This window comes from Jaculus jaculus, chromosome 14 (assembly GCF_020740685.1).
Source record: "Jaculus jaculus isolate mJacJac1 chromosome 14, mJacJac1.mat.Y.cur, whole genome shotgun sequence".
Classification (NCBI taxonomy): Eukaryota; Metazoa; Chordata; class Mammalia; order Rodentia; family Dipodidae; genus Jaculus; species Jaculus jaculus.
The window spans coordinates 55,987,647-56,013,619 of NC_059115.1; the positions used below are offsets into that span (position 1 = coordinate 55,987,647).

Sequence of the window (25,973 nt, forward strand, 5' to 3'; positions counted from 1 at the left end):
GACATCTCACTTTCTCTAGCGTTAATCTGAGGTTGTATGCATTTAGTTTCTACAGAGAGAGAAAGTTACAACCTACATATATGGAAAACCAAAGAGGCAACAGCATTGGGACCACTTGCCACAGACAGAACTTGGGTTATATGAATTTAAAAAATCTGCAGAAAGGTGACATGTGAGTGGGAAGGTAGAAGGCCAAGGAAAAGTAAAGAAGCAAGAATATTCCAAGCAGAATTTATTTCAACATCAGTAGTGCCATCACTAGGTAGGATACCAATGTCCAGGGCCACCTCTCAGAATTGCCAATGTAGTGGGAAAAGCAAAAGTTTGCAGCGTGGAAAGAAGTCCAGAAGTCAGAGAGCGCAACACACATATACACATGAGGGTTGTCAAGCTTTTTTTGTTTTTAATAACTTTTCCAATTGTTTCTTTTACACCTACACGGTATAAGGACAAGAACATTTAAAGCAGAAATAGATTAGAAAGCTTTCAATATGAATATTTAAATTAATCAAGAACAATCCAGAAAAAAAAAAAAAGCACTTCCCTTTCCACTGGCTGCCAGACAGGGAAGGGTGTGTGCGCTGCTTACTAACAAATCGGTGAAGGATACCTTTTCCCCTGCACCAGAGACCTCCAAGCTGGTTACCACACCTTGGAGCCCAGGATCCACATCCCAACAGCCTCTTCCTTCTGTCCCTTCTGTGACTAGTGCTGGAAGCACGCCATCGAGACAGAAACAAAAAGGACAACAATCAAACATCAGCCAGCTGATTGGGATTTTTCTTCTGAACACAGTTGACACTTCAAATCAAGAAAACAGTACAAAATAATACACACTGGCTTGACCTACAGGGGGCGCCAGAGCAGCACACAGCGAGTCCACAGTCCCTGCCCTCATGGAGCTTACAGGCTAATGGATAACCAAGCCATCAACCTGCATCGAGAATCACCCGGTCTTTTTTATTTTTAATTTTTTTTAAGTTTTGTGTCTTTCTTGTGGTGACAAGTCCATGTGTCGTTTGTGGGTACAGAGAGGCCACAGTTCTACATCGTGATTTCACTTAATAGGAGAAAGCCTCCCAGGAATGGGAGAACCTTCGAGCAGGCACCTTGTTGAACAAAGCAAAGTCTCTTGGCAGACCCGGGTCCATGAAAGGATCTCTCGTGGCCAGGACCAGAGCAGCAGCGAGAAAACAAAGTCTAGACTGAAGGGCGGTCCAAGGACAGAAGGGAGACCTTTGCCTAGGAAGGGCTAATGCTTTATGGCTTCAGAGTCATAAAAACTGAGAACCTGCCCCAGTTTCTCATAATTTCCTTTTTTTTTTTTTGTCCTTCACATTTCTCACACTTTAATTTCACAAAATCCTGTAAGTACTGTACATTTAACTTTTGAAAACATAAGCAACTAGACTAGAAATGATTTTAAGTACCAAATACAAATTTCTCTTCATTCATTAAATCTGAACTTGCAGGATTTTATTTATTTATTTACTGATGTGAGCTCAGTTTAAATTTATACGCTGCTCACCTTGCACTGTTAAAACTCTTTAAAGCCCTGGCCACACACATATTTCATTGGAGCAATGTTTAATCAGGGCCACGGTGCAAAATGTATTCACTTTGTGATACTGCTTATGGTATTTTAAATTTGATGTCATTGTGAATCTTTGCTTCCAACAAATGAAATGTCTTTTGTTTAAATTAACAAGAATATTTATATCTTTGGAAAATGATAGTTGTTTGGGATTCCAAAGGCTTCTTCTAAAAGGAAGGTTTTGTTTGCACGGTAACTGTTTCCAATGGCATCAGGTCAAGAACACATCCATTGTCTCCACGCTGGAGAATGATTGATTATTCACCAATGGTAAAGGGACAATTCACAGTGACTTATTTTGTCACTCAAAAAAAGAAAAAAAAAGTGCCAATCTTAACTCTTAAAGAAATGCCAGAGGGATTTCTACGACTCAACCAGACTTTCTCTTCCCCACTCCCTCACAGAAATGAGGGACATCACAGGTGGAAAGTGATTGATGTTGAGCCATGTGGAGGCAGAAGACAGGAGACTGGACCATGGTTCATTTCAGGGTAGGCAAGAGGATCTCCAGGGGACAGAACTTTACAAAAGAATACTGTACTTGTCCCCCTGACGAAAGGAAAACTGGAGGACTTTGCTTAGCTTATAGCCTCAGACTGGCATGGGTTTGTCTTGGAAGAACCCCTCAGAGCCAATTAATTACAGAACTATCCAGTTCAGTTACAGACCTTCACTGAGGAATCTTTGCCCTTAAAAACTCTGTAAAGTGAGTCAAATTCTTCTAGCACCATGTTCCCATTCAGCCCCAAACTGATGGTGTCTGGGGTGCCTGCCTAAATCCTCCCCAGCCTAGATCCTTAGTTCAGGCTGTTCCCATTCTAGAAAGTGCCATGGGTGTCCCTTTGGAACTCTCCAAGTCATGGGAGATGTGAACTCCGATGTGAGAGTCTTCCCTGCCCTGCCTGAAGTGAGGGAAGGTTCGGCCACGTGCTCCAGCAGCTGCAGACACAGTGTGGAGCCTTCCAGCTGTCCCTGGGGTGAGGTCGAAAGCAGCAGATCCCTGCATGTATTTTTAGATAGAACTTCCTCAATGGCATAATGAGGCTCTTCTTTTAAAAAGGAAATCACCCAGGGCAGTACAACTCCCCTGATGAATCTGGCCTGTGTCGAAATGAAAAACATATGTGCACATTCTGAAAATAGAAACCCAGGATTAGATAAAACAGGACTTGAGAAGGGAAAATGATTATTGGTGCTTGTAAAAAAAAAAAGTATAGAATTAAAACGTTATACTGCTTCTATATATCTTGTGGAACCAAGGGACGTTGTTAAAGGAATTCTAAAACAATTCAATCCTCCTGTCCCTAGCGAAAGATTGTTTTTTAATCATATGTATATAATTTCTTTTGGAAGTAAGGCTCTTAACTACCTATACATGATACAAAATATACTCTGCTCTTATTATAGAATCCTTTATAGAATTTAGTATTTAACTTAAAACTATGCATAAATCAGCATAATTGGGTTCTGAAACACTACTTAAACCAATTTTTAACTTTCTATTTTCTCTATATAAAGTATATTGAAAATTGAATACTATGGTATGCACACCTGTAATCCCTGCATTCGGATGGCTGCTGCAGGAGGATTAGGATTGTGAGTTTACGACCTGCCTTGAGATGTCGCAAAAAAAAAAAAAAAAAAAATGTTTTAATAAATTTTGACCTGAAGTATATGATAACACAGGTCACGATTTTTTTTTTTTGCTAATTTTGCCTCTAACAATATCGTAGGGCTTGTGCCTGTCTATGTGTGCACATATGTGACATGTGTGTGTGTGTATGAGTGAGTAAGAGAGATTTTCTAACTTTCTGAGTTACATCTTGTCATTGATGCCAGTGGCATTATGTTTAAGGGCTCGTTCTCTAACAGACCCTAAAAATGCCTACGAGTCCTTTTTAAAACTGTATCCCAGAAGCCATGAAAAATGAGGCAGGGTATGAATTGGGGAAAGGTGCAATGTTTGGCTGAGTAACAGAACAGTATGACCCATCAACTACTCCCCAAGTCCTTGTCCTAGGAAGGCCAGTGCCAGTAATATATGTATGTAAGGTTCATTTATGGCCAGCATAGTTATTCTCAATTTTTAAATTAAAAAAAAATACATGAGCTCCCTTACAAATAGAGCAGAGTTGCTGCTTTCATTTTATGCGACCCCTGTGTGCTCCACAGTGTGTGTTCAGGCTCCTGGCCAAGGCCAGCGCTGTCACTTACAAGCAGAAGGCGATCCTGGTACATCCAGAGAACTGAGTGTGTCTGTGGATGGGGACTCCCCACAGCCTTCCTCAGATGACTGACTTACATCACCCATCTGTGAGGCCTTTACAGCAACTTGCAGACTCTCCGCTAAGAAAGAAAGAAAGAGAGAGAGAGAGAGAGAGAAAGAGAGGAAGGAAGGAAGGAAAGCATATTAATTTAAACCACAAGTGTATGTGTATAGCTTAACCCAGAACAAGAGTTGGTAAATTGGATTTGACCTACAATTTAAAATGCCTTTGCATTTGTTAAAATGCACACTCATATACACAAATAGATCCCAAAAGGGATGTGACCTCCAAAGACTAGCAGTGAATTGAATTCGATTTTTAAATATCCAACATCTATTATGCAAAATACCTCTCAATTGCAAATGTTGGTAAATTGGTATGATGGAAAACATTCTATAATTCATTTAATATGTATGTAATATCATGCATTAGGATTTTTAAATTTTTCCATTTATTTATTTGAGAGAGAGAGAGTGAGAGAGAGAGAATGGGCATGCCAGGGCCTCTGGCTGCTGCAAGATAACTCCAGATGCATGTGCCTCCTTGTGCATCTGGCTTTATGTGGGTCCTGGAGAATTGAACCTGGGTCCTTTGGCTTTGTAGGCAATTGCCTTAACCACTAAGAGATCTTCAGCCCAAGCATTAGGATTTTTAGAGGTGTACTGTCTGCCAGGTATGGTGTTACATGCCTTTGCTCCCACCACTTGGGAGGCTAAGGTGGGATCGTCGCTGTGAGTTTCAGGCCAGCCTGAGATTGCACGGTGAATTCCAGGTCAGCCTGGGATACAGCAAGACCCTATCTTAAAAAAAAAAAAAAGAAAGAAAGAAAGAAAGAAAGAAAGAAAGAGTCCCAGTCTGCACTCCAGGTCTACTGAGTTAGTCTTCAGAGGAAAAGATGGGATTTGCATTCTAAACAAGCACCAAAATCTACTCAGGATCCTAACCTAAGGTCTGCTTGAGAAATATCACACCAAAGAGGAGGTTTTGTTTGCAATAAAAAGGTTTCAATTGGCATGTGGAATATTACAATCCTTAGGACCTTGTAAATTTTCCCAAAACATCATAAGGAATGATTCAGTTCAGAAGAAAATATTCTCTGAGCATCTACAATATTCTGAGGCTATGAACACCTGATGATGAATCAGAGCTTCCAGATGGAGGAGGAAGGAGACATCTAGAACTGCAGGGCTCCATCACCCACTCATGGAATGTCATATGCTGGCACAAAGAACTGAGCCACTAGTGGGATTTGTGGGAGGAAAGTTCCGAAAGGAATAAAACTTGAGCAGACCTGGAGGGACGGAAGGGACTCTAGTGGTTGAGATGAAGAAGAACAGTGGAGCAGAGACCATTGAAAGTGTGTACTGAGCCACCTCCTTTCTGACAATGATGGCCTTTTACAAGAATCCCTGCTCAATCTCCCAGCTGCAACTCGGTGATCTGGGGTAGATTCCCACCCATGGCCCAGGTGGTACCTCCTCTGCTCTGGGTGTCCCCAAGAAGCAGCCTTATTCTTGTATACACAGTAGGCCACAAGAATCGAAGCTAGTGGACTCCCCAATAGAAAAAGTTTTGATAGGAAAAAGGAAGTCAAAGGCCCTGGCTAAAAATAAGAGCAGGCGAGGGCTGGAGAGATGGCTTAGTGGTTAAGGTGCTTGCCTGTGAAGTCTAAGGACCTATGTTCAACTCTCCAGATCCCACGTTAGCCAGACACACAAAGGTGAGGCAAGTGTAAGGTCACATGTGCCCATTAGACAGCACAAGCACCTGAAGTTTGACTGTAGAGGCTAAGGTCTGGCAAGCCAATTCTCCCTAAATAAATATTAAAATAACAAAAAAATTATTTTAAAAAAAGATCTGGTGAATTCACCCATAAAGGCTTTATTTTAGATAATGAGTGAGTCGAAGGAGTTATTGGTTCTTATCAATCCACTTCAAAGTCCCTTTGGCTTTAGTTCCAAACAAGCACCTTGAATCTGTCCACTTCTCTCTGCTGATATTGCCAATGATATTGCCTAGATCAATGTATCAACATTTATCATCTTAGCTTCTGCAATTGTCTCCCACTAGGTCTCGAGGTAAACTCAACCCCTTCTAATCTGTTCACCATTCTGTAGCTGGTGTGCTTGATACAACATAAACAAGGGCTGGAGAGATGGCTTAGTGAAGCCAAAGGACCCAGGGTTAATTCCCCAGTACCCACGTAAGCCAGATGCACAAGGAGATGCATGTATCTGGAGTTTGTCTGAAGTGGCTAGAGGCCCTGGTATGCCCAGTCTCTCTTTATCTCTCTGCTTGCAAATAAATAAATTAATTTAACTAAATTTTTTTAAAGCATAAATGAGGTCTCTATACCCATCATTAAAACTCTCTAATGACTTCCACTACATTTTGAACAAAATGAAGCCAATTCAACCACAGCCCACAGTGAGCTGATCCCTGCCCAGCCCACCCCACCTCAGTTCAGACGCTTGCCCCTATCTTCCACCACCAGACCTTCTTTCTTTCTTGAACATTCTAGCCTCCGGATCTTTGCACTTGACTTTTGCCAAGAATAGTCCTCTGTCAGACCTTCAGACAGCTGGCTTCCTTACATTTCTCAACCCTCATCTCAAAAAAATAACCTCCTGGGGGCGGGGGAGAATCTTCCATGAGCTGTATAGAGCCAACTCCAACATCTCACTTTTGTGACTTTCTGATCTAGTATGTGTCCTCATGTGTTGTCTGTCTCTCCCATGAGGAGTCATAGGAAGCACCACTGTTTCTTCAGAACCAACAGTGTCCAGGGTGCACAGAAGCTCAATGTGGCTCAGTGTGATTCTACAAATGGAACCCTCTTCAGTCACCACATGCCCTTCTCAACATCCCACTTTCCCCAGCTGGGAAATATAGACAATGCATCCATAATTTCTAAGTTCTTTCCCAGAGTAAACATTCTGAGATTCTAAGCTAGCGTCTAACAAACACTTTCTACAAATGACCAGGTAATACTGTTTTAAGGGCCATGAAGTCTCAGTGAAAACTGTCACTGCAGGAAAGAGTATATGACGTGACATGTCAACCAGCACATGTGGCTATTTCCCAACAAAACTGTATTTATAGAAACAGACAGCAGGTCTCACTTATGCTACAGCATGTAATTTACCAGCCCTTCCTTCAACAACTTCATTCCTTGCCCCCTTAACTTCCCTCCACACCCTGACGCTCCCAGCATAAGATTTAGCACTCATCCAGCTTCTTTGCTACCTCCCACTGACAGCTCCCCAGCCATTCCTCTGAATTCCTTAAACCATTTACTAAGCTCCCCTTCCTTCCAGTGCCAATTCTATCAAAATGCTCATAGATTTCAATTCTATAAGCCGAGTCCTGCTACTACTCTGGCCTCTCATCTGTTGTCTTTCTCAGCTCCAATTATCACATCCTCCAACTTTCTTCAACTATCATCTCACACAGTGATAACCTGGACTTTGCTGTTACCAAAACCTGCACCTTTTTCCATTTGTAAGCTATTCTTCATGCCACAGTCCTCAATTCAAAACTCTTATGTTTCTCATCTCAGGATGAAATGCAAAGTCCTTAGACTGCGCCATGTAATCTGAGAACTCGTTAAACTAGTTGACTCTTGCCCCCAGAATCCTCACCCCCAACTCTCACTTGACCTGCCTTGCCCCCACCCCCCATGTTATTCCTCAAACAAGCCAGGTTCTCACTTGCAGCAGGGCCTTTGCATCTGTTTTTCCCAGAGTCTAGGACATTGTTTTCCCCCAGGATACCACATGGATTTCTCACTTCATGTCTGCTTTTATAAAGTTCCATCAAAGAGGCCTTCCCTGCACAAACAGAACCACTCCAACTCCATAACTCCCCACCCCCCTTATGCTGCTTACTTAACCTTGACATGTATAAAATCTGACACACTTATTTCTTCATATGGTAATGCTTCTTGATTATAAATTCTAGAGGGTTAAGCATTCTGTCTTGTTCTTCTCCATCCTTGGCTCCAAGATCACTGTTTATGGCACACAGTAGGTACCCTAAAAACATTTTCTGGATTGTTGAATCAAATTCATTCCAAGGCAACTTACCTTCTTTGAGTGCTGCTGCTAGTAAGGAGGCTGCCTGGGGTGGCTCTCCTGGATCAGGCTTAATGAGGAGGTGGGGTTCTAGGTGGACATCCTCAAAACCACTCAGTTCCCCAAGTTCAGCGTAAATATGTAGCTTTTCTTCCAAATATGTGCAAATTTGTTGGTCTTGGTTACTGAGTATTTCTATGAAATAGAATTACTCACATGAATATGGGTGTTGTAAAATTCTGAGTTAGGAGATAAAGACATCACGACTTAGCAAACCATCTGGCCCAGAAGGTAGTACATGTCTTTATTGGGTGGAACAGACCTCGAGTGGAAACCTGACTCTATCACACAGTGACTGTGACCTCCAGAAGTGACTGTATACCTCTCGCATCTTCCACTGCACTGGAGCCATGCTCCTTTCCCATTCCCCAAATTCCAGAAGACCTGGCAATACTCTTCTTTGTTTGTGGAGGCTGTTTCCTATTAAGACTAAACACCCAGCTCAGGAATGAAAATTGAGGGGGCCGCTCTGTGCTGAGTGAGTGCTTGGGGGAGAACAATGCAGAGGCTTAAAAGCCTCAGCCTTCAGCTGGTTTCTGGCGAAACCAAACACTGGTTTATGGTTCTGCTTCTAAACATCTAATTTCTTTGACCATCTTTACATGCATTATTTTCCTCTGATTTCAGCATATTACAGAATTCTTTTTGATACAATTTCTAAGTTTTTGACACTTTCATGCATGTATATAATACATTTTGATACCACTCTGTCCTCCAATTACACGCCCAGAGATCTCTTTTAAAAGTTTTTTTATGGAGAACTTTAATATATGAATGTATTGAAAACCGGTCATATTCTCATTAGATTATACTTTTTAGCTGAGAGATCTAGAGATTCTCTGTCTTCTCTTCACCTCAGAATCACCTGAAGAGGGAAAGTTTAAAACATTCGACTCTACACCTCACCCCTTGCATATTCCTCTTCTGTTGGTTAAGAGTGGAGTCCAGGTATCAGTATTAATGTCCATCTCCCCAAGTGATTCTGATGTAAGGTCCAGAGCTGAGAATTAGTGAGCAAGGTCGCAACAGAGGCTAATTGCATGCACCTGAGGCCCACTCCATCACCCTCCACAGAAAAAAGAAAAAACACTACACAGTAGGAAAGTCCTCCCTTAGACTTAGTGACTAAGAGACATATAGACATGTACATAACATGGATGAAACAGTCACTGTGGGCAGCATAGTGCTGGTGAGCATTGGAGTTGCTGCTGTGTCACACTGGTGTGACTGGACAAGGAACCCAATGGGCCATTGGATGCAAATCTGTGAAGTAATGGAATAGGTGTATCTCACAAATTCTCCCAAAGACTAACTTCCACCACCCAAAGAGAACGTCAGGACCAGGGAGCCAAAAGTGCCCACGTCGTACCTTGACACTGCTGAATTTTGGCCACTCTGGCTTCAGTCTTCCGCCTCTCCTCATCAGATTCACTTGTCCTCCCCCCTTCTTCTTCGGGGCAACTTGAAAAGACAATATTCAACACACACGACTGAGACCATATCCAAGTAGCTCTTTAAGCTCATTAGAAAAACCTGGAAACTTGGCAAGAGGATGACTCACGAAGGCAAAAAGAATCAGCATAAAGAGAAAGAAATTCATCATGCCTTTTGGCCAAGAGATTTGTCTTCTTGAGTACCTAAAGGACCTTGTGTGTTATAACAACAAGTTTAAAGTGAGCACTATAGAATGATTAACACACATATTCTAACACACATAAACACACACACGCACACACACACAATGCAGCTACCCTTCACCATCTCCGCCAACATTGGCATTAAGTCATTAAGAACAACTAAGAGAAGAATTCTTTACTTTCATATTAGATGGGTACTCTTAACGGAGAGAAAGGGTTGAGGGGCTGGAAGCAGGCACCATACTGGGTGCATACGGTCACGGTGGAAGCAATTTATATAATGTCAAGGTCCAGCTAATCAAATTACTGATAAGAATTGCCTCCCGCTGTTGCCCCCTCATTTATCAAAACTATCTTTGCACAAGTAACCAGGAATAAGAGGACTTAGAACATTTAGCTCCACTAATCTTTTATTGAATAATTTCTTACTCCAAGGCACACACACACACAGAAATATGTGACATGGTCTCTGCTCAGGGAGCTTCCAATCTAATAAAACACATACACACATGTCTGCACATTAAATAAAAAAAGAAAAAAAAAAAAACAAGACAAAATGTGGCAAGCACCAAACAAATGCCTTAGAGAGCAGGTGTGACAGCATTTCAGGAAAGGGCAGAGACCACCTGGACTGATGAGGTCTTCACGAAGCATGCGGGCACTTGTGGCACCACAGCACACAGGTAGAGGGCAAGGAAGGGCACGGCATGCGGGGAGGTGTGCGGAGGGCAGGGCAGCAGTTGAGGTGCTACGGCAGCCAGGGGCAAAGGGCAGGGAGCAGGTGACTCTGGCTAAAGCAAAGTGTTCATGCAGGGGAAACAAGGTTAGGGTACATTCCCTCAGTTAACAAGTACACACAACAACGGATGGCAGCCAGAAAGAAACGTTACCTTTCTACTGCCTGCTGGATCCGCCTCATCCAGTTATTTCTTTCCTCCTTCGAGTTGGTGTGGATTTCGTACATCTCGGGACCAGCTGAGGAAGCACTGATCAGAAACATGCCCCTCTCCTCGTTGGCAACTTCTCTAGCGATAAGCTTCTGGAGGGAAATAACGGACGGCTTCTGGTCCTGCAGGAAACAGGAGAAAGTGTGGGTGAAACCTCACTGTCCCTACAGCGAGCACCACAAGGAGCACGGGAGCCACCCAGCGCAGCAGGGCTGGGGAAACCTTCATCTATCATCACTTGTGAAGTTTCAAAAGAGCCTCAGAAGTTCTCCAGCGCAGAGGAGAAAGGGCGGCACATTAGATTTCTAGTCACTGTGATGGAACATTGGTCATCACCAATTTCGTAAAGGAGAAAAGGTTTATGGTTTCAGAGATTGTGGCCCATCATGGAGGAAAAGATGCAGCAGAGCAGCTTATAGCACGATGAGCAGAAAGCAGACAGCGAGAAAGGAATCAGACTAGGTCCAACCTTAGAAATCAGGTGTCTAATGGGTCCCCTGTAGGACCCACCTCTTAAAGTCTCCATTACCTCCCCAAATACCTGTAGCACCAGAGACCAAGCATCAAATATATGAGCCTGTAGAGGACATTTCACAACTAAACCAACGAAGATGGACAGTGAAGATTCAGGGGAATATCTACCCTTAAGAGTTCAGGTGGATTAAAAGGATAACTTGAACAAAAAAGAGAAAAGGGCTGGAGAGATGGCTTAGCAGTGAAGGCGCTTGCCTGTGAGGCCTAAGGAGCCATGTTCTACTCTCCAGATCCCACATAAGCCAGACGCATAAAGGTGAGGCAAGCGCAAGGTCACATGTGCCCACTAGGTGGTGGAAACATTTGGAGTTCGATGGCAGTGGCTGAGGCCCTCCAATTCTCTCTCTCTCTGAAAAATAAAAATAAGGGCTGGAGAAATGGCTTAGCAGTTAAGGCGCTTGCCTGCAAAGCCAAAGGACTCAGGTTCAATTCCCCAGGACCCATGTAAGCCAGATGCACAATAAGGCGCATGCATCTGAAGTTTGTTTGCAGTGGCTGGAGGCCCTAACATGCCTATTCTCTCTCTCTCTCTCTCTCTTTCTCACATAGAGAAAAACAAAAATATTAAATAAATAAAAATATTTTTAAAAATTAAAAACAGAAAAATCAGAGGGTAAGAAAAAAAAAGTTTCAGAATGCTGTGGTCAAGGGAAGGATTTTTATACGAGGAAACAAGATAGGAAACTGTATCAAATATTGCAAAAATATTGAGAATAACGGATTTGACAATGATTTCAATACAGTGAAGGGAACAGAACCCTAGAAATGCAGGAGGTGGGCTGTCAAATGAAAGGTAGAAACGAGGTGGCAGGAACACAAGGGTCAGCCATGGCTGATCCCGGATATAAAGGTGCAATGGCTCTACCTGTAATTGTCTCTCTTTCTCACCAAGTGCATGAGTGTCTGGCGGGCAGGATCGGGTCTAACTTAGCTCATCTTCTCATGCTGAGGACACTGTCCTGCACAGAGTAAGCACTCTGTGTCTGCAGGACTAGATTTCACATCATCCCGCCAGAGGGAAATGGGAAGAGAGTCTAATCATGGGTGGCCAAGCTGTGGCTATATTAAGCTTTCTACCCCGTGCTGAGCCCTGGGACTCACAGGTGAAGACCCTGATGGCCTTTCCATGGCTAAGATGCTACAGCTGAGAGAACGTCCAAAAGAATGCATGCAGGAGGAGCAGCGTGGGGGACAAAGACGAAGAATCTGCTGTGGTCTGCGGCTCCCACCACTGTTTACAGAGCCAGTTACTGTGTACGGTTTTGTTTCTGCCGTATGGTCTGAGTGATGCCTTTATCCAGAGCATGGCACTATTCTCCACTCCTGACTTCCTGGCACTTGGCTTGCTTGCTTTCTCAGCATTGTATAGCCATGTCACATCTGGAGTTATATGCCAAGGCATCGCTGGGCTGCCTCTTGCCTATTTCTTAGATGAGTGTGGAAAAAAAAAAAAAAAACGGCCAGAGATCATGATAGAACACACCACCAGTCTCCCCAGTCCCATGCTTGGTTGTGAAAATGAAGGGAAAGCAGATTTCTGGCAGAACTTCCTGAATGCTGCTCAGTGTACTGAGGAAGGTCGTAGGAGCATTATTCCCGCATTCTATCATGGACCTACTCTCCCTATTCATCTTTGGAACTTGAACCTGCAGGTCAACATGTTGTCTTATCTTTATTATTGTTTGATTTTGAAATTGCCCCCCTTAATATGCAAGAGACTCTTTGTAGACTCCAGGGCTTGATGGAGGTGCTTACATTGTAGGTTCGGTTCCTCGCCCCTGTTTCCATCTGAGTGTTCTTTAGAAATAAACTCTTGTGACTTTTAGATATTTACCTTCTGACAATTGCCAAAGTTATCATGTCTTCTACACAATTGTAACAAGATAAGCACGTACTAAAGAAGTTTTTTTCTAAGTATTTTATTTATTCATTTATGTGATTGAGAGAGAGGGGCAAAAGGTCAGAGAATGGGCACACCAGGGCCTCTAGCCACTGCAAATGGGACTCCAGATGCATAAGCCACCTTGTGCATCTGGCTTTACATGAGCATGTACTAGGGAATTGAACCTGGGTCCTTTGGCATTGCCAGCAAGTGCCTTAGCCACTAAGCCATCTCCCCAGCCCAAGAAGGTTTTTAAACATGCACAGAGAAAGGAGATTCTCACCTGTGGTTCCCAGTGTAAGAAAAACTTTGAAATATTAGGATGGAAACTAGAAAAAACAAATACGTGTATACCCTGAGCTAACGATCCAATTCCCCAAGATGCTCACTATAGGGTATTTATGACACAGGAGCTACTGTCAAAGGGTGGACTTGACTCCCTTAAGGCAAGACAGTGCTTCCTCTCTCAGCCTTGCCTTTATGAAGTCAGTCAGCTACAGTGGCAGCAATAATTTACATGGCCAAATGGAAAACATGGCCAAGCATCAAAGAACGCTAAATTGTGGCTGCCTTCACTCTGGCATTTGGAGGGCTGTATTCTCAACCTCTCTCCTCTCCAAGGTACCCACTATCTATGGGTGGCACACGTAACTCTTCAAGGGGTCATGTCCCACTTCAGGTCACACTATAAGCCGAGCATCACAGCTTGAGATGGAATCTCTGCTTTGCTTTCCCAGCAGACAAGGCTTCTGTGCCTGACTCTTGACCAGTCGACAGATGGCTGGGCCTAGCGTAGCACTCAGGAAGCAGGATCAACTTCTCTTTGTTTTCAAGTGTCTGGTACCTTTGCTTCTACAGAGATCTGATGTGAACATTGCTCTTCCAGACTGGTTCCCACCATCCCATAGGTCAAACATCATGGCCTCCCACTCTCCTGTGTTTTCCAGGTAACAGAATAAGGAGGCTATTAAACCAATCAAAAAGTTTCCATAGGGGGCTGGTGAGATGGCTTAGTGGTTAAGGCGCTTGCCTGTGAAGCCTAAGGACCCATGTTCGACTCTCCAGATCCCACGCAAGCCAGAGCACAAAGGTGAGGCAAGCGCAAGGTTGCACATGCCCACTAGGTGGCACAGGCATCCGGAGTTTCACGGTAGCAGCTGAGGCCCTGGCATGCCAATTCTCTCTCTCTCTGTGTGTCTCTTTCTCTCTAAAATAATAATTTTAAAAAGTTCCCATGGGGCTGGAGAGATAGCTTAGTAGTTAAGGCACTTGCCCACAGACCCAGGTTTAATTCCCCAGTACCATGAGCCAGATGCTTAGGGTGGTGCATGTGTCTGGAGTTATTTACAATGGCTGGAGGCCCTGGCACGCCCATTCTCTCTCCCTCTCTCTCTCTCTCTCTCTCTCTTCCTCTCCCTCCCTCCCTCCCCCACAAATAAATAATTTATAAAAAAATTCTTTAAAAAGTTTCCATGAAACCTGCAATAGATATAGTCAATGAAAATGCATCAGGGACATGACTTATTTAAGGTTCCATGCTATTCTCTGCTGTTGTTCTATGGAAAAGCCTTTGGCTCTTATGTCACCTAGCTTCATGGAACAGATGAGAGGCAGTGGGCTGGACAGGATTAAGAAGTCCTTCGGGCCTGATCAGCACAGGTGGGCAGGGAACCCCTGCCGTAGCTGCTCCCCCACAGAACCCCATCACTGGCCAGGCACACACCTTTGTTTCCTCTGGACAGTAAAATAGAAACTTCATTCAACCCTTGAATTTTCCAAAACCAGCTGGCATAATGATGCCTGTTAATGTGCCCAAATACCCTATCATCCAACAGATCATAAACCCCTGGGACTTTTGTTTTGTTTTGTTTTGTTTTTGTTTTTCAAGGTAGGGTCTCACTTTGGCCCAGGCTGACCTGGAATTCACTATGTAGTCTCAGGGTGGCCTCGAACTCACGGCGATCCTCCTACCTCTGCCTCCCGAGTGCTGGGATTAAAGGCGTGTGCTACCATGCCCAGGTTCATAAAAATATTTTTAAAAACTTAAAGAAAGAAGGGGCTAGAGAGATAGCTTGGCAGTTAAGGCGTTTGCCTGCAAAGCCAAAAAGACCTCAGTTCAATGCCCCAGGACCCACGTAGGCAAGATGTACAAGGTGGCGCATGCATCTGGAGTTTGTGTGCAGTGGCTGGAAGCCCTGGTGTGCCCATTCTCTCTCTCTGTCTCTCTCTCTCTCTCTCCCTCACTCTGCCTCTTTCCCTCTCTCAAATAAATAAATAAAAATAAAAACATTGTTCAAAAAAGTTAAAGAAAGAGCCTTCCTTAGGGATCAGAACGACGTTCTTTCGCTTGGCAGAAGGAACATCATGGCGGCACTTGGGAATAAGGTCAGCAAGCAGGACAGTAAAGGCTCCTCCCGGAGGACCGGAGAGCAGGATGCTGGAAGTGAGCAGTGCCCGCATTCACATCCCAGTTCACAGCTATGAAACCGGGGGCTGAGGATGGGGAACTCAAGAAAGACTCAGAGTACCAGACAGTAGAGAGGCTCCTGGGAAGGGAGAGGCTCAAAGCAGTGTCCCCAGCCCATTGGTACTAAAGTAGTTCAACACTTTACAAATGGTTAAACTCATGACAGAACCAGCTATGAAATCGGTAGTAGGGACACACCAGGGGCAACGTGGCCACCGTGTTTCACCAAGAATGGTGTGGTTCGAGAGCTGGCGGCATTAGACCCATTCAGATATGCACTGTGTGGCCGTGTACTTACAACAGCGGCAAAGATGTACTTCTGGTCTTTTTCTTGTAGGAAGAGCAGCACATCAGTTAGAAGCAGAGCTAGGATATCTTGACAGACAGAAAAAAATACAGTATTAGTCATGCAAACCACAGCTCAGAAGCCTTTATTCAATATTTTCATTTCTTACTTGACATTTAAATGAATTGGACAAAAATAAGATGGTTTCATCTAGTTATGCCACTTGTATTTTTTAAAAAAAAAAACAGTATTATGATAGCTAAAGATCGGTAAAAAGTTATGTTTAAGTGTGCACGTTTGTGCATAGGACTGTTGATAGAGCTAAATCTTTAGCAAATTGAATAATACGGCTTTCAAAATGGAAGAAACCAGTCTAATAAACAAGAAAGCTCTAGCAGGGCATGGCGGCGCACGCCTTTAATCCCAGCACTCAGAAGGCAGAGGTAGGAGGATCACCGTGAGTTCGAGGCCACCCTGAGACTCCATAGTGAATTCCAGGTCAGCCTGGGCCAGAGTGAGACACTACCTCGAAAAACCAAAAAAGAAAAAGCTCTGAGGCAGCATGGTGGTACATGTCTGTAGTCCCAGCACTTGGAAGGCCAAGGACAAGGAGGACCGTGAGTTTGAGGTCAGCCTGAGCTACATAGCAAGACCTTGCCTCACCTCTCCACAAGCCCCTTGGCCCACCAGAGTGGGGCATGCCCTGACCTTTACAGGGAAATGGTCTTAATTAAGCATTCAATAAGGTAGCTTCTGAATTAAGTTACTGAGGAACTTAATTTCCATGGAGGTCAGAGTGAGGTCCAAGCTTCTGTACTGCCCATGGAAACTTTATAAGAACCCACCTTGGCTGGAACCACTGCATACTCTAAACAAAAATTGCTAAAAACTGATGCTATCCAATGGGGGCGGGGGAAGGAAGGAAGGAAAGGAGGGAGGGAGGGAGGGAGGGAGGGAGGGAGGGAGGGAGGGAGGGAGGGAGGGAGAGAGGGAGGGAGGGAGGGAGGGAGGGAGGGAGGGAGGGAGGGAGGGAGGGAGGGAGGGAGGGAGGGAGGGAGGAAGGAAGGAAGGAAGGAAGGAAGGAAGGAAGGAAGGAAGGAAGGAAGGAAGGAAGGAAGGAAGGAAGGAAGGAAGGAAAGAAGGAAAGGATCTTTGGACTGCAGTTAATATTTTCAGTATAACATTGTATAAACTGTTAGTGAGCAAATCCCACTGCAGACTTCAGTTGAGCTTCATCAAAACCTGATTGTCTTCCACGGGGTAATGACCTTTAAGTAACTTGCATAACTTAACTCTTTCTTTACCTAAGGGTATCATGGAGAACAAGTCTCAGAAACCAGGAGCCCTCTGCCCTGGCTGTACGCAAGGCTTCTCTGGTGAGCCTGTAAGCTTGACCTCTGCCCCCTGAACAATAAAAGTACACCCTTTGGATGGAGACTTGAGCACCAGCCTTTCATTTCTTCCTCCGACTCCAGAGGTGATCCTGGTGTGAGGTCAATGGATGAAAGCCTGGGTCAGGCAAAGGGCTAGCTATGTGATAAGCTCTTGAGAACCTGAATAAACCAACTGAGGTCCTAACTAGACTACTGGAGTCAAGTTCATGCATGTTGCTAAAGAGGATCGCTGAGGAAGAGCTTGTCCCGAGGCCAGCAAGCATGTAGGTGTATCATATTACTCAGTAACAAAGAAGACATTCAGGGTTTTCTCATTCCTCCCCTCCATGGTCTAACAGCCCCGGGCCACTTTGGCACACCATAGATCCTTGCTGGGTAGGTGTACACTGCCTTGCTTTCAACACACCACTGTTGCCAGAATAGCATTTCTAATGCCAACAATTAGCAGAACTCCCAACTCCTTTGATTTCTCACATCACAAGTTTGCAAATTCATGAAAAAAACACATATGCAACTACCGACCACCCGAGGTGCATACCGCTCACCACGCTCACCTACTGAGCGTCACAACAGGATCTTTCACCTGAAAAATCGAGGGTTTCTGCCATTCTCAGCTATTTTTCTTTGGAGATTCTATCCTCTGTTGAAGGAATAATGTGAACAAATGAAGGAGACCCCGGTCTAGGGGAAGCACAGTACCTTTGAAACGACCTGTCGCCGTTTTCCAGTAGACAAGTCCATCATGTAACAAAGTCCTTTCTTTACTTATCAAGGCCTGCTTTCTAAACACGTGGCCGTTCTTGAGCTTTGTGTAGGTTTTGTTTTCGATTTTGCTTAGGATCTCAAGCCACTTTTGGTTTTTCTCATATTCATTGACTCTTAGGTCCACGGCTGCAATCATGTCTTTAATTAAGCCGAGGGCTTTGCATAAGTCTTTATGCTCCTCTGTTCCTTCTGCATGAAGAAAAGAAAGCAAAAGAAGACATAATAATATAATAACACCAAGTGCTAAGAAAGAACTTTTCTTTCATTTTAAAACATAGTTATCAGCCGGGCGTGGTGGCACACGCCTTTAATCCCAGCACTTGGGAGGCAGAGGTAGGAGGATTGCCCTGAGTTCGAGGCCACCCTGAGACTACGTAGTGAATTCCAGATCAGCCTGGACTTGAGTGAGACCCTACCTCAAAAAACAAAAAAATAAAAAATTAAAATAAACAAAATAAAATAAAACATAGTTAAATGTGCTATCCAGAGAAACTAAGCCCTCATAAGAAAAACACTTAAATATTTTCAAATAACTGCAATGTCCCTCTTGCTCACAGGAAGCATCCACAATGTTTGATTCCAGAACACTTGCATTAGCCATCCATAAGATGCCCACTTCCATGGATGCACCTGACTTGCCCCAGAGAGCAGCGTCATGGCTAATCTCCGTTGCCAGCTTCACTGGAATTCGAATTCCCCAGGAATCTTCAGAAATATCTAATGGAGGCTGGAAGACCTAGCTTGAATGGGGTGGGGGGTGCTATCTCCTGGACTGAGGTCCCAGTCTGAAGAGAAAGGACTAAGTGAGATGAGCTCTCATGGAAGTTACTAGAAGCAGCTTTTGCATGGCCAACGTGACGAGACCAACCGTTTCCAACTCTTGCTGGCGTACCTTCCAAAGTAAGCCCTTCCCCCTCAAGTTGCTTCTTGTCAGATATTTTGGTCACAGCAATGAGAAAAGTACTAAATACAAGCAGGAAACGTGTTGTGGGTTAATTTGAGTATTCCTTCTACCCACCTAGGCACTGAAAACCAAGTCTAGCCAAGTTTCTAAGAACTGGAGCTGGGACCCAAGCCTGTGTCCTCTCAGGGCCACGGGGTGACTCACAAGGGTCCAGACATGTTTGTCGTAACCTTTCAACCAAAAAACACAATACTCAAGACTATATTATGATAAATTGGAGGATCTTCATATTATAATTAAAACATTTTCTACGGGCTAGAGAAACGGCTTAGCAGTTAAGGTGCATGCCTGCAAAGCCTAAGGATCCAGGTTCAATTCTCCAGATCCCAGGTAAGCCAGATGCATATGGTGGGGCATGTGTCTGGAGTTCGTTTGCAGTGGCTTCAGGCACACCCATTCTCCCTCTCTCTCACTCTCTCTCTCTCTCTGTTTCTATTAAATAAATAAATAAAAATAAATCTTAAAATTTTTTTTTCTTCAACCTGGCATATTTTTCTTCTGTTTATGAAAAAAAAATGAAAACATTTTCAAATGTCCATGCATCACAGAGCCAAGAGTTGCCAATTCCAGTGATTCTATAAAACACTGGGCACTTGCTGGAGTGGCTTCCGGAAACTCCAGTGGAAAGTGAAATTAGCTATGTTCTGTACTTGATGATCAAGATCAGCTAGCTCATGTTTACTCAGGTGTCTACAACTGAAGGGGGAAGAGGGAAAGGAAGCTGGCAGAGAATCCAAAGGTTCTCCAGAGCCCGGAGTTGAGAAAATCCATGCTTAAAAAAAAATAGTCAAGGGCTAGAGAGATGGCTCAGCGGTTAAGAGCTTGCTTATGAAGCCTAAGGACCCAGGTTCGAGGCTCATTTCCCCAGGACCCACGTTAGCCAGATGCACAAGGGGGCGCACGCGTCTGGAGTTCGTTTCCAGTGGCTGGAGGTCCTAGTGCACCCATTCTCTCTTTTTCTCTATCTGCCTCTTTCACTCTCTGTCGCTCTCAAATAAATGAATCAATAAACAACAACAAAATGTTTTAAGCAGTCAAGAGGAACAGAATCAGGGCTAGAAAGATAGCTACTGGTTAAGGTGCTTGCTTACAAAGCCTAAGGACCCAGGTTTGACATGGTGTGCCTATGTGTGGACTTCGTTTATAGTCGCTTGAAGCCCTGGCACACCCATTCTCCCTGTCCTTCTCTCTCTAGTTACATACACACACACACACACACACACACACACACACACACACACACATATGTACGTATGTATGTATGTATGTATGTATTCATGTATATATATATGCACACACACACATATATGTATGTATGTATGTATTCATGTATACACACACACACACACACACATATATATATATATATATATATATATATATATAGAGAGAGAGAGAGAGAGAGAGAGAGAGAGAGAGAGAGAGAAAACAGAATCAGCCCTCCAAAGGGTCTAGGCATTTGTAGTTTCTAAATAAGTTCTAAATAAATTTCTAGCTGGGTGTAAGTTTTCTTAGCACAGCTCACAGAGTAAATCTGGTCCCCATCTTTTGTAAGGATGGGTTTTTCTCTCTCATTGCCTGCCAACGAACATACCTCACTCACTCACCTCCTCTCCACTCCACGGAGCTCATCCCCTCCAGAAAAGGGTTTTTGCTTTTTAAGAACCTATTGCTCAACTAGGAGAGTCGGGTAGAGAAATGCAACGTTGAGTTACAAGATGGCTAAGAAAAGGCTCAGAAATCATTTGACAAATTCCTGTTTTGTAAAAATTTGTGACTCCAAGCGTGGCAACATTAGCCTCCCCGAGACGCTTGTGAGATCTGCTGCTGACCTTGGGCTCTGCCCCAGACCTAATGACTACACGTCAACAAGGTCCCCAGGTGAGGGGGTCAGCTGATGAAGTTTGAGGACCACTGTCACAACAGACACATGAACCAATGTCCCCAGAGGTCCAGGGAGTGACCGACCATTGGCAAGGTCTGCCCTGAGAAGCAGGAGTCCATCTACCACCATGACGACACCACAGGAGAGACATAATGAGTAGCAATGGCTCTAGTCCACAGCTGGCCACTGTTCTTATCTATGCTACCAAGAATTTGCCATGGGATAAATCCTGTGGTACTATTAGTTGATGAACCTAATCTGATACATTTAGGCCTTGAAGTACTGTAATAAACTTACAAAAGAAAATAGAAACATAATCCAAGCAGAAAAGTTTTAATTTTGTTTTCATTCTTTTTTTTGCTGAGAGCAAAATTTATGAAGCTTTTCCTACATAGCAGCCTCTTATTTTCTTGTGCATTAAGTGACAAAGAGCAATACAAATGAGACAGAAGAAATAGGTACTACCAGTCTTGACTAGCAAATAGAAAGAGGGCTGAGAAGGTGGCTCGGTGGCTAAGGCACTTACAGCATAAGCTTCAGGGCCTGAGACCACCTAAGTTTGATTCCCTAGTACCCATGCCGTGTAACAACATTGGCATGGCCAAAGATGCCTGCAACCCTAGTCCTATAGGGAATGGAGACCTGAGAATGAGTGGGCCCTTCAAGCACTGCAACTCTGGGTTCAACGCGAGACTCCATCTCATGGTTACACATGAGCAGAATGACAGACACCCAATGTTCCATGCTACTCTGGCCTCCTCGCATGTGCACATGGGTAGACACATCTGCACACATAGGTACATAACCACACTAAACATGCTACACACACGGAAAAAAAAGAAAATAAAAGAATAAGTTATCCATACTCAGTGACCTATACACCTTCCAAAAACTGTGAGAAGTTGAGTTTTGTATAGTGGCCGTGTAAATTCTTACTGCCATTTTAATTATCTCTAAGTAAACCAATATTAATAAAGACAAGCAGGGCTGGAGAGATGGCTTAGCAGTTAAGCGCTTGCCTGTGAAGCCTAAGGACCCCGGTTCAAGGCCCGATTCCCCAGGACCCACGTTAGCCAGATGCACAAGGGGGGGCGCATGTGTCTGGAGTTTATTTGCAGTGGCTGGAGGCCCTGCCTCACCCATTCTCTCTCTCTCTCTCTCTCTCTCTCTCTCTCGCTCTCTCTCTCTCTCTCTCTCTCTCTCTCTCTCTCTCTATCTGTCTCTTTCTCTCTCTGTCACTTTCAAATAAATAAATAAAACTAAGCCAAAAAAAAATTGATTACCTGTGCATTAAAAAATAAATAAATAAATAAAATAAAGACAAGGAAAACGGGCCCACTTAATGAGAACACTGTTTATACCGTGCTCTGCACCAGTAATTCTGAGACGATTTCATTTAATCCTCAACAATTTTATGAGACCAGTATCAATATTTTCTTTCATTAATGGAGAAAAGTGAAGCTCTGTTAATTAATTTAGCTAACAGGTAGAAGAGCTAAATACCTAACGATGTGATAATTAATGTCTGCTGTCAAATGGACAGGATTTAGAATTACCATGGAAACAAAGCTCTGTGTCTATTTCTGATGGATTTCCTAGATTAGGTGAAGGGAGTGGGAAGATACACTATAACCACTCGGTGGGCAGAGGTCGTGACCTGGAGAAAGCTGCCGGGCATGGAGGAGAACACCTTAATCCCAGCACTTGGAAGCCAGTAGGGCTGGTAACAAAACCTTAAGCCCCTCCCCCCCCGCAGTAACCTACTTCCACCAGCAAGGCTCTGCCTCCCAAAGGTTCCACAACCTTCCCAATCAGCACGGTCTGCTGGGGACAAAGTGTTCAAACACACGAACATATAAGGAACATAGTACATGCAAACCACAGAACATCAGAACCTGACTTCAATCCCCAGTGGCCAACGTACAATACCAGGTATGGCGGCACACACCTGTAACGCCAGTGCAGAGGAAACGGAGGCAGAAGCCAGTCTAGCCTAACAGGTGAGGCACAACACCCAAGGGTGTCTTCTGCCCCCCTCCCCCCCACACATACAACTATACACACACATGTGCCTACACAACAAACAAACACGCACACACCCAGGGATTTAAAAGCCCACAAGTACGTCTTACAATCAGGAGCCTTCAACTGCTGAAACTCGGACGGGCAGCCAGCCTTGTTGCTGAGGTCATCACTCACCCTTGGTGTATTGCAGTATCCGCTCCACCAAGACCGGGTACTTGGTGATGCGCTGGGTGACCAGCAGGATGCACTCCGGAATTCCTCGGCGTCGAGCCAAAAGATTGCTGTTTCGGAGCTTGAAAAGTACGTGTACATTTTTACAAACACAATTTCTCTACTTGTGTCTACTTTTCACTTTTGAATTTAACCTCCAAAAAAAGTCTACAATCATTCATTTCAACAACACCTTGCTACAAGATGTTAAGAATTTTCTAGTTACTCTGATGTATTTCTAACTCCAAAAGTGAGCTCACTATCATGATCCGTGAAGAGCAAATTTTGAAAATGAATAGAAATCAAAGTTAATTTTGAGAATGAATTTGTAGTTGACTGTTTTTAACATGTTTTCCTCCTCCAAATTTATTATTATGTATTATAAAGGCACAAGGACCATTTTTCTGAACATTACAAAATATTCTTAGTTTTCAAGTTCCATTATCCATGCACATGAAAAAAAAATAGAATCTTAAAATGACAGATAATTTACAATCCAGAATGCTTTAAAGGACAAATTTCTTCAAAAAGCAAAAAACTGAAAAGGTGGGAGAAAGGATTAACATTCAAGTTAAAAGAGGCTTAAGAAATATAACCATGATAAGCACAGTGAAATTGGAAGATATCAAAGAATTAATGCTAATTAAAATTAAAAATGTGAGCTGGGTAAATTGTTTAAAAATATGGAGAGATGGCTTAATGGTTAAGGCTCTTGCTGGCAAAGCCAGAGGATCCAAGTTCAACTCCCCAGTACCCAGTTAAGCCAGATGCACATAGTGGTACATGCATCTGGAGCTCATTTGCAATGGCTAGGGGAACTGGTGAACCTATTCTCTGTCTGTATTTCTTCTCTCTACATGCAAATAAGTAAATAAAAATTATATACATACACACACACACACACACACACACACATATATATATACACATACATACATATATATATATATTTATATACATTTATTTATATATTATATATATAATATAGGATATATATAGAGATACATAATATAATTATATATAGAGAATATATATATATATATTCTAGATGGAAACAAATATATGGGGAGAGTAGATTCTGTGTTTGTTTTACTTCCATTTTCCTGGCCTATAACTTGTGAGGGTATGAAACAGCTTCCCAGAACATTGCAAATGTTCTCAGAAGTCAGGGGACACGACCTTACAACTACAAGATACCAAGTGCAATGATTTGGGAGAAAAATTTTACTAACAGAGAGACTTGTTTTCTTTGCCACAAACCCACCACTTCCTTCTACCCCTGAGAAACAAAACCTAGATATGAAACTTGTTTAAATCCCATAAGGCACACACATGAACTGTTTCTCCACGCTGGTTTACCACTCTGTGATACAATTTTGAAATACTTACCTTGATAAAATTCTGAAACTTTTTATTCTGCTGGAGTTCTTTAAAGAGACTAACGGCTTCTTTGTGATGGCTACAGAATTCTCCATATATCTTCTTCATTTTACTTGCATTTTCTTCTGAAAACTAAGAGTAACATTTCAGTAAGAGTGTATAAATATAGCAACTTCTTAGAGAAAAGAGCATAAGGTGCTTATACATTTCAATACATCACAGACTTTCTGAATGCAATCACTTTTCTTTCCTGTGTACTTTTAAAATTAAAAAAATAAAATTTTAATTTTTAGCAGTAGTAGACAATTAAAGCAAATATAATGAGATTATATTATACTGAATAAATCATAGTCACATGAAATGTCTCTTGCTTATTTTGTGCAATTTTATTATTATAATTGATGATAATACGTTTTCAGATTGAATGTCCACATATAACAAACAGATCAAGAGGCAGGCTACCACTAGCCATGGTGAAAAGAGAATATTGAAGAATCAGTCTGCTAATTTATTCAATGATAAAGAAAAGATGTGGGCTGAGTGTCTCAGCAAGCCTAGCCTACAGAAATCTTTTATAAAAATCATAGAAACCAACTTAGAGGAGCAAGGTAATACTGGGATGATTCGTGTAAAGGTTCAGAAGGGAAGGACTGAGTTCTTCTTACACCTGTCCATAGGAAGAACACAGCCACAGAAAGAGCACATCTAGCCTCTAGTAAACGTTCTTAAAATGGGACTGGTGGACTGGAGAGATGGCTCAGTGGTTAAGGCGCTTGCTTGCAAAGCCAAAGGACCCATGTTTGACTCACCAGATCCCACATTAGCCAGATGTACAAAAGTGAGGAAGTGCAAGGTCATACATGCCCACTAGGTGGCACAAGCATCTGGAGTTTGATTGCACTGACTGAGGCCCTGGTGTACCAATTCTCTCTCTCTTTTCTATCTTTTTCTCTCTATCTCTCTCTATCTCACTGAAAAAAAAAGAACACTTTTAAAAGGGGCTGGAGAGATGGCTTAGTGGTTAAGGCAGTTGCCTGCAAAGCTAAAGGACCTAGGTTCAATTCCCCAGGACCCATGTAAGCACAAGGAAGGTGGTACATGTGTCTGGGATTCATTTGCAGCGGCTACAGGCCCTGGCATCCCCATTCTTTCTTTCTCTCTCTCCCTCTCTCTCTCTCCCTCTCTCTCTCTTCTTTCTCAAATAAATACTTTTTCAAAGTATTTAAAATGTATGTCACCCTCTGATCTTTTCATTTTTCTTCAATTTTATCTATGTTGAAAACAATATGTTCCAAAAGATAATCCTCAAAGCACTTAAAATTACTTAGAAGAAACCACCTAAGGAAACACATGCAGGAATTGTGTGCTGAAAACACAATTCAGATAAGGAAATATCAAATAACTAAGTGAAGGTGAGCTTTACCAAGTTCATGAACTGGAAGGCTCAGAGCAGTAATGGTGTCAATTCTTTCCAAATGGACACACAGGCTTAATGCAGTTCTCATCAAAATCTCTGCTAAGTTATTTTTATAAACATACATAAGACAATCCTAGGACATACATGAAATTGCAAAGAAAAGAAAGAAGCTAAATTGGTTTTTTT

At 43.0% G+C, this 25,973-nt stretch overlaps 1 protein-coding gene across 4 annotated transcripts in view; it reads right to left on the minus strand.

Annotated features, from left to right (window-relative positions):
- Positions 1-25,973, minus strand: part of Arhgef28 (Rho guanine nucleotide exchange factor 28) — a 361,317-nt gene that overhangs the window by 46,645 nt on the left and 288,699 nt on the right. For all 4 annotated transcript variants that reach the window (XM_045133599.1, XM_045133602.1, XM_004651536.2 and 1 more), the window contains 9 exons: positions 24,380-24,502; positions 22,955-23,072; positions 17,841-18,095; positions 15,760-15,836; positions 10,522-10,700; positions 9,364-9,455; positions 7,947-8,129; positions 3,809-3,940; positions 611-711 (listed from right to left, as the gene is read on the minus strand). In XM_045133599.1, the coding sequence (XP_044989534.1) occupies positions 611-711; positions 3,809-3,940; positions 7,947-8,129; positions 9,364-9,455; positions 10,522-10,700; positions 15,760-15,836; positions 17,841-18,095; positions 22,955-23,072; positions 24,380-24,502 (1,260 nt within the window). The remainder of the gene's footprint in view (positions 1-610; positions 712-3,808; positions 3,941-7,946; positions 8,130-9,363; positions 9,456-10,521; positions 10,701-15,759; positions 15,837-17,840; positions 18,096-22,954; positions 23,073-24,379; positions 24,503-25,973) is intronic.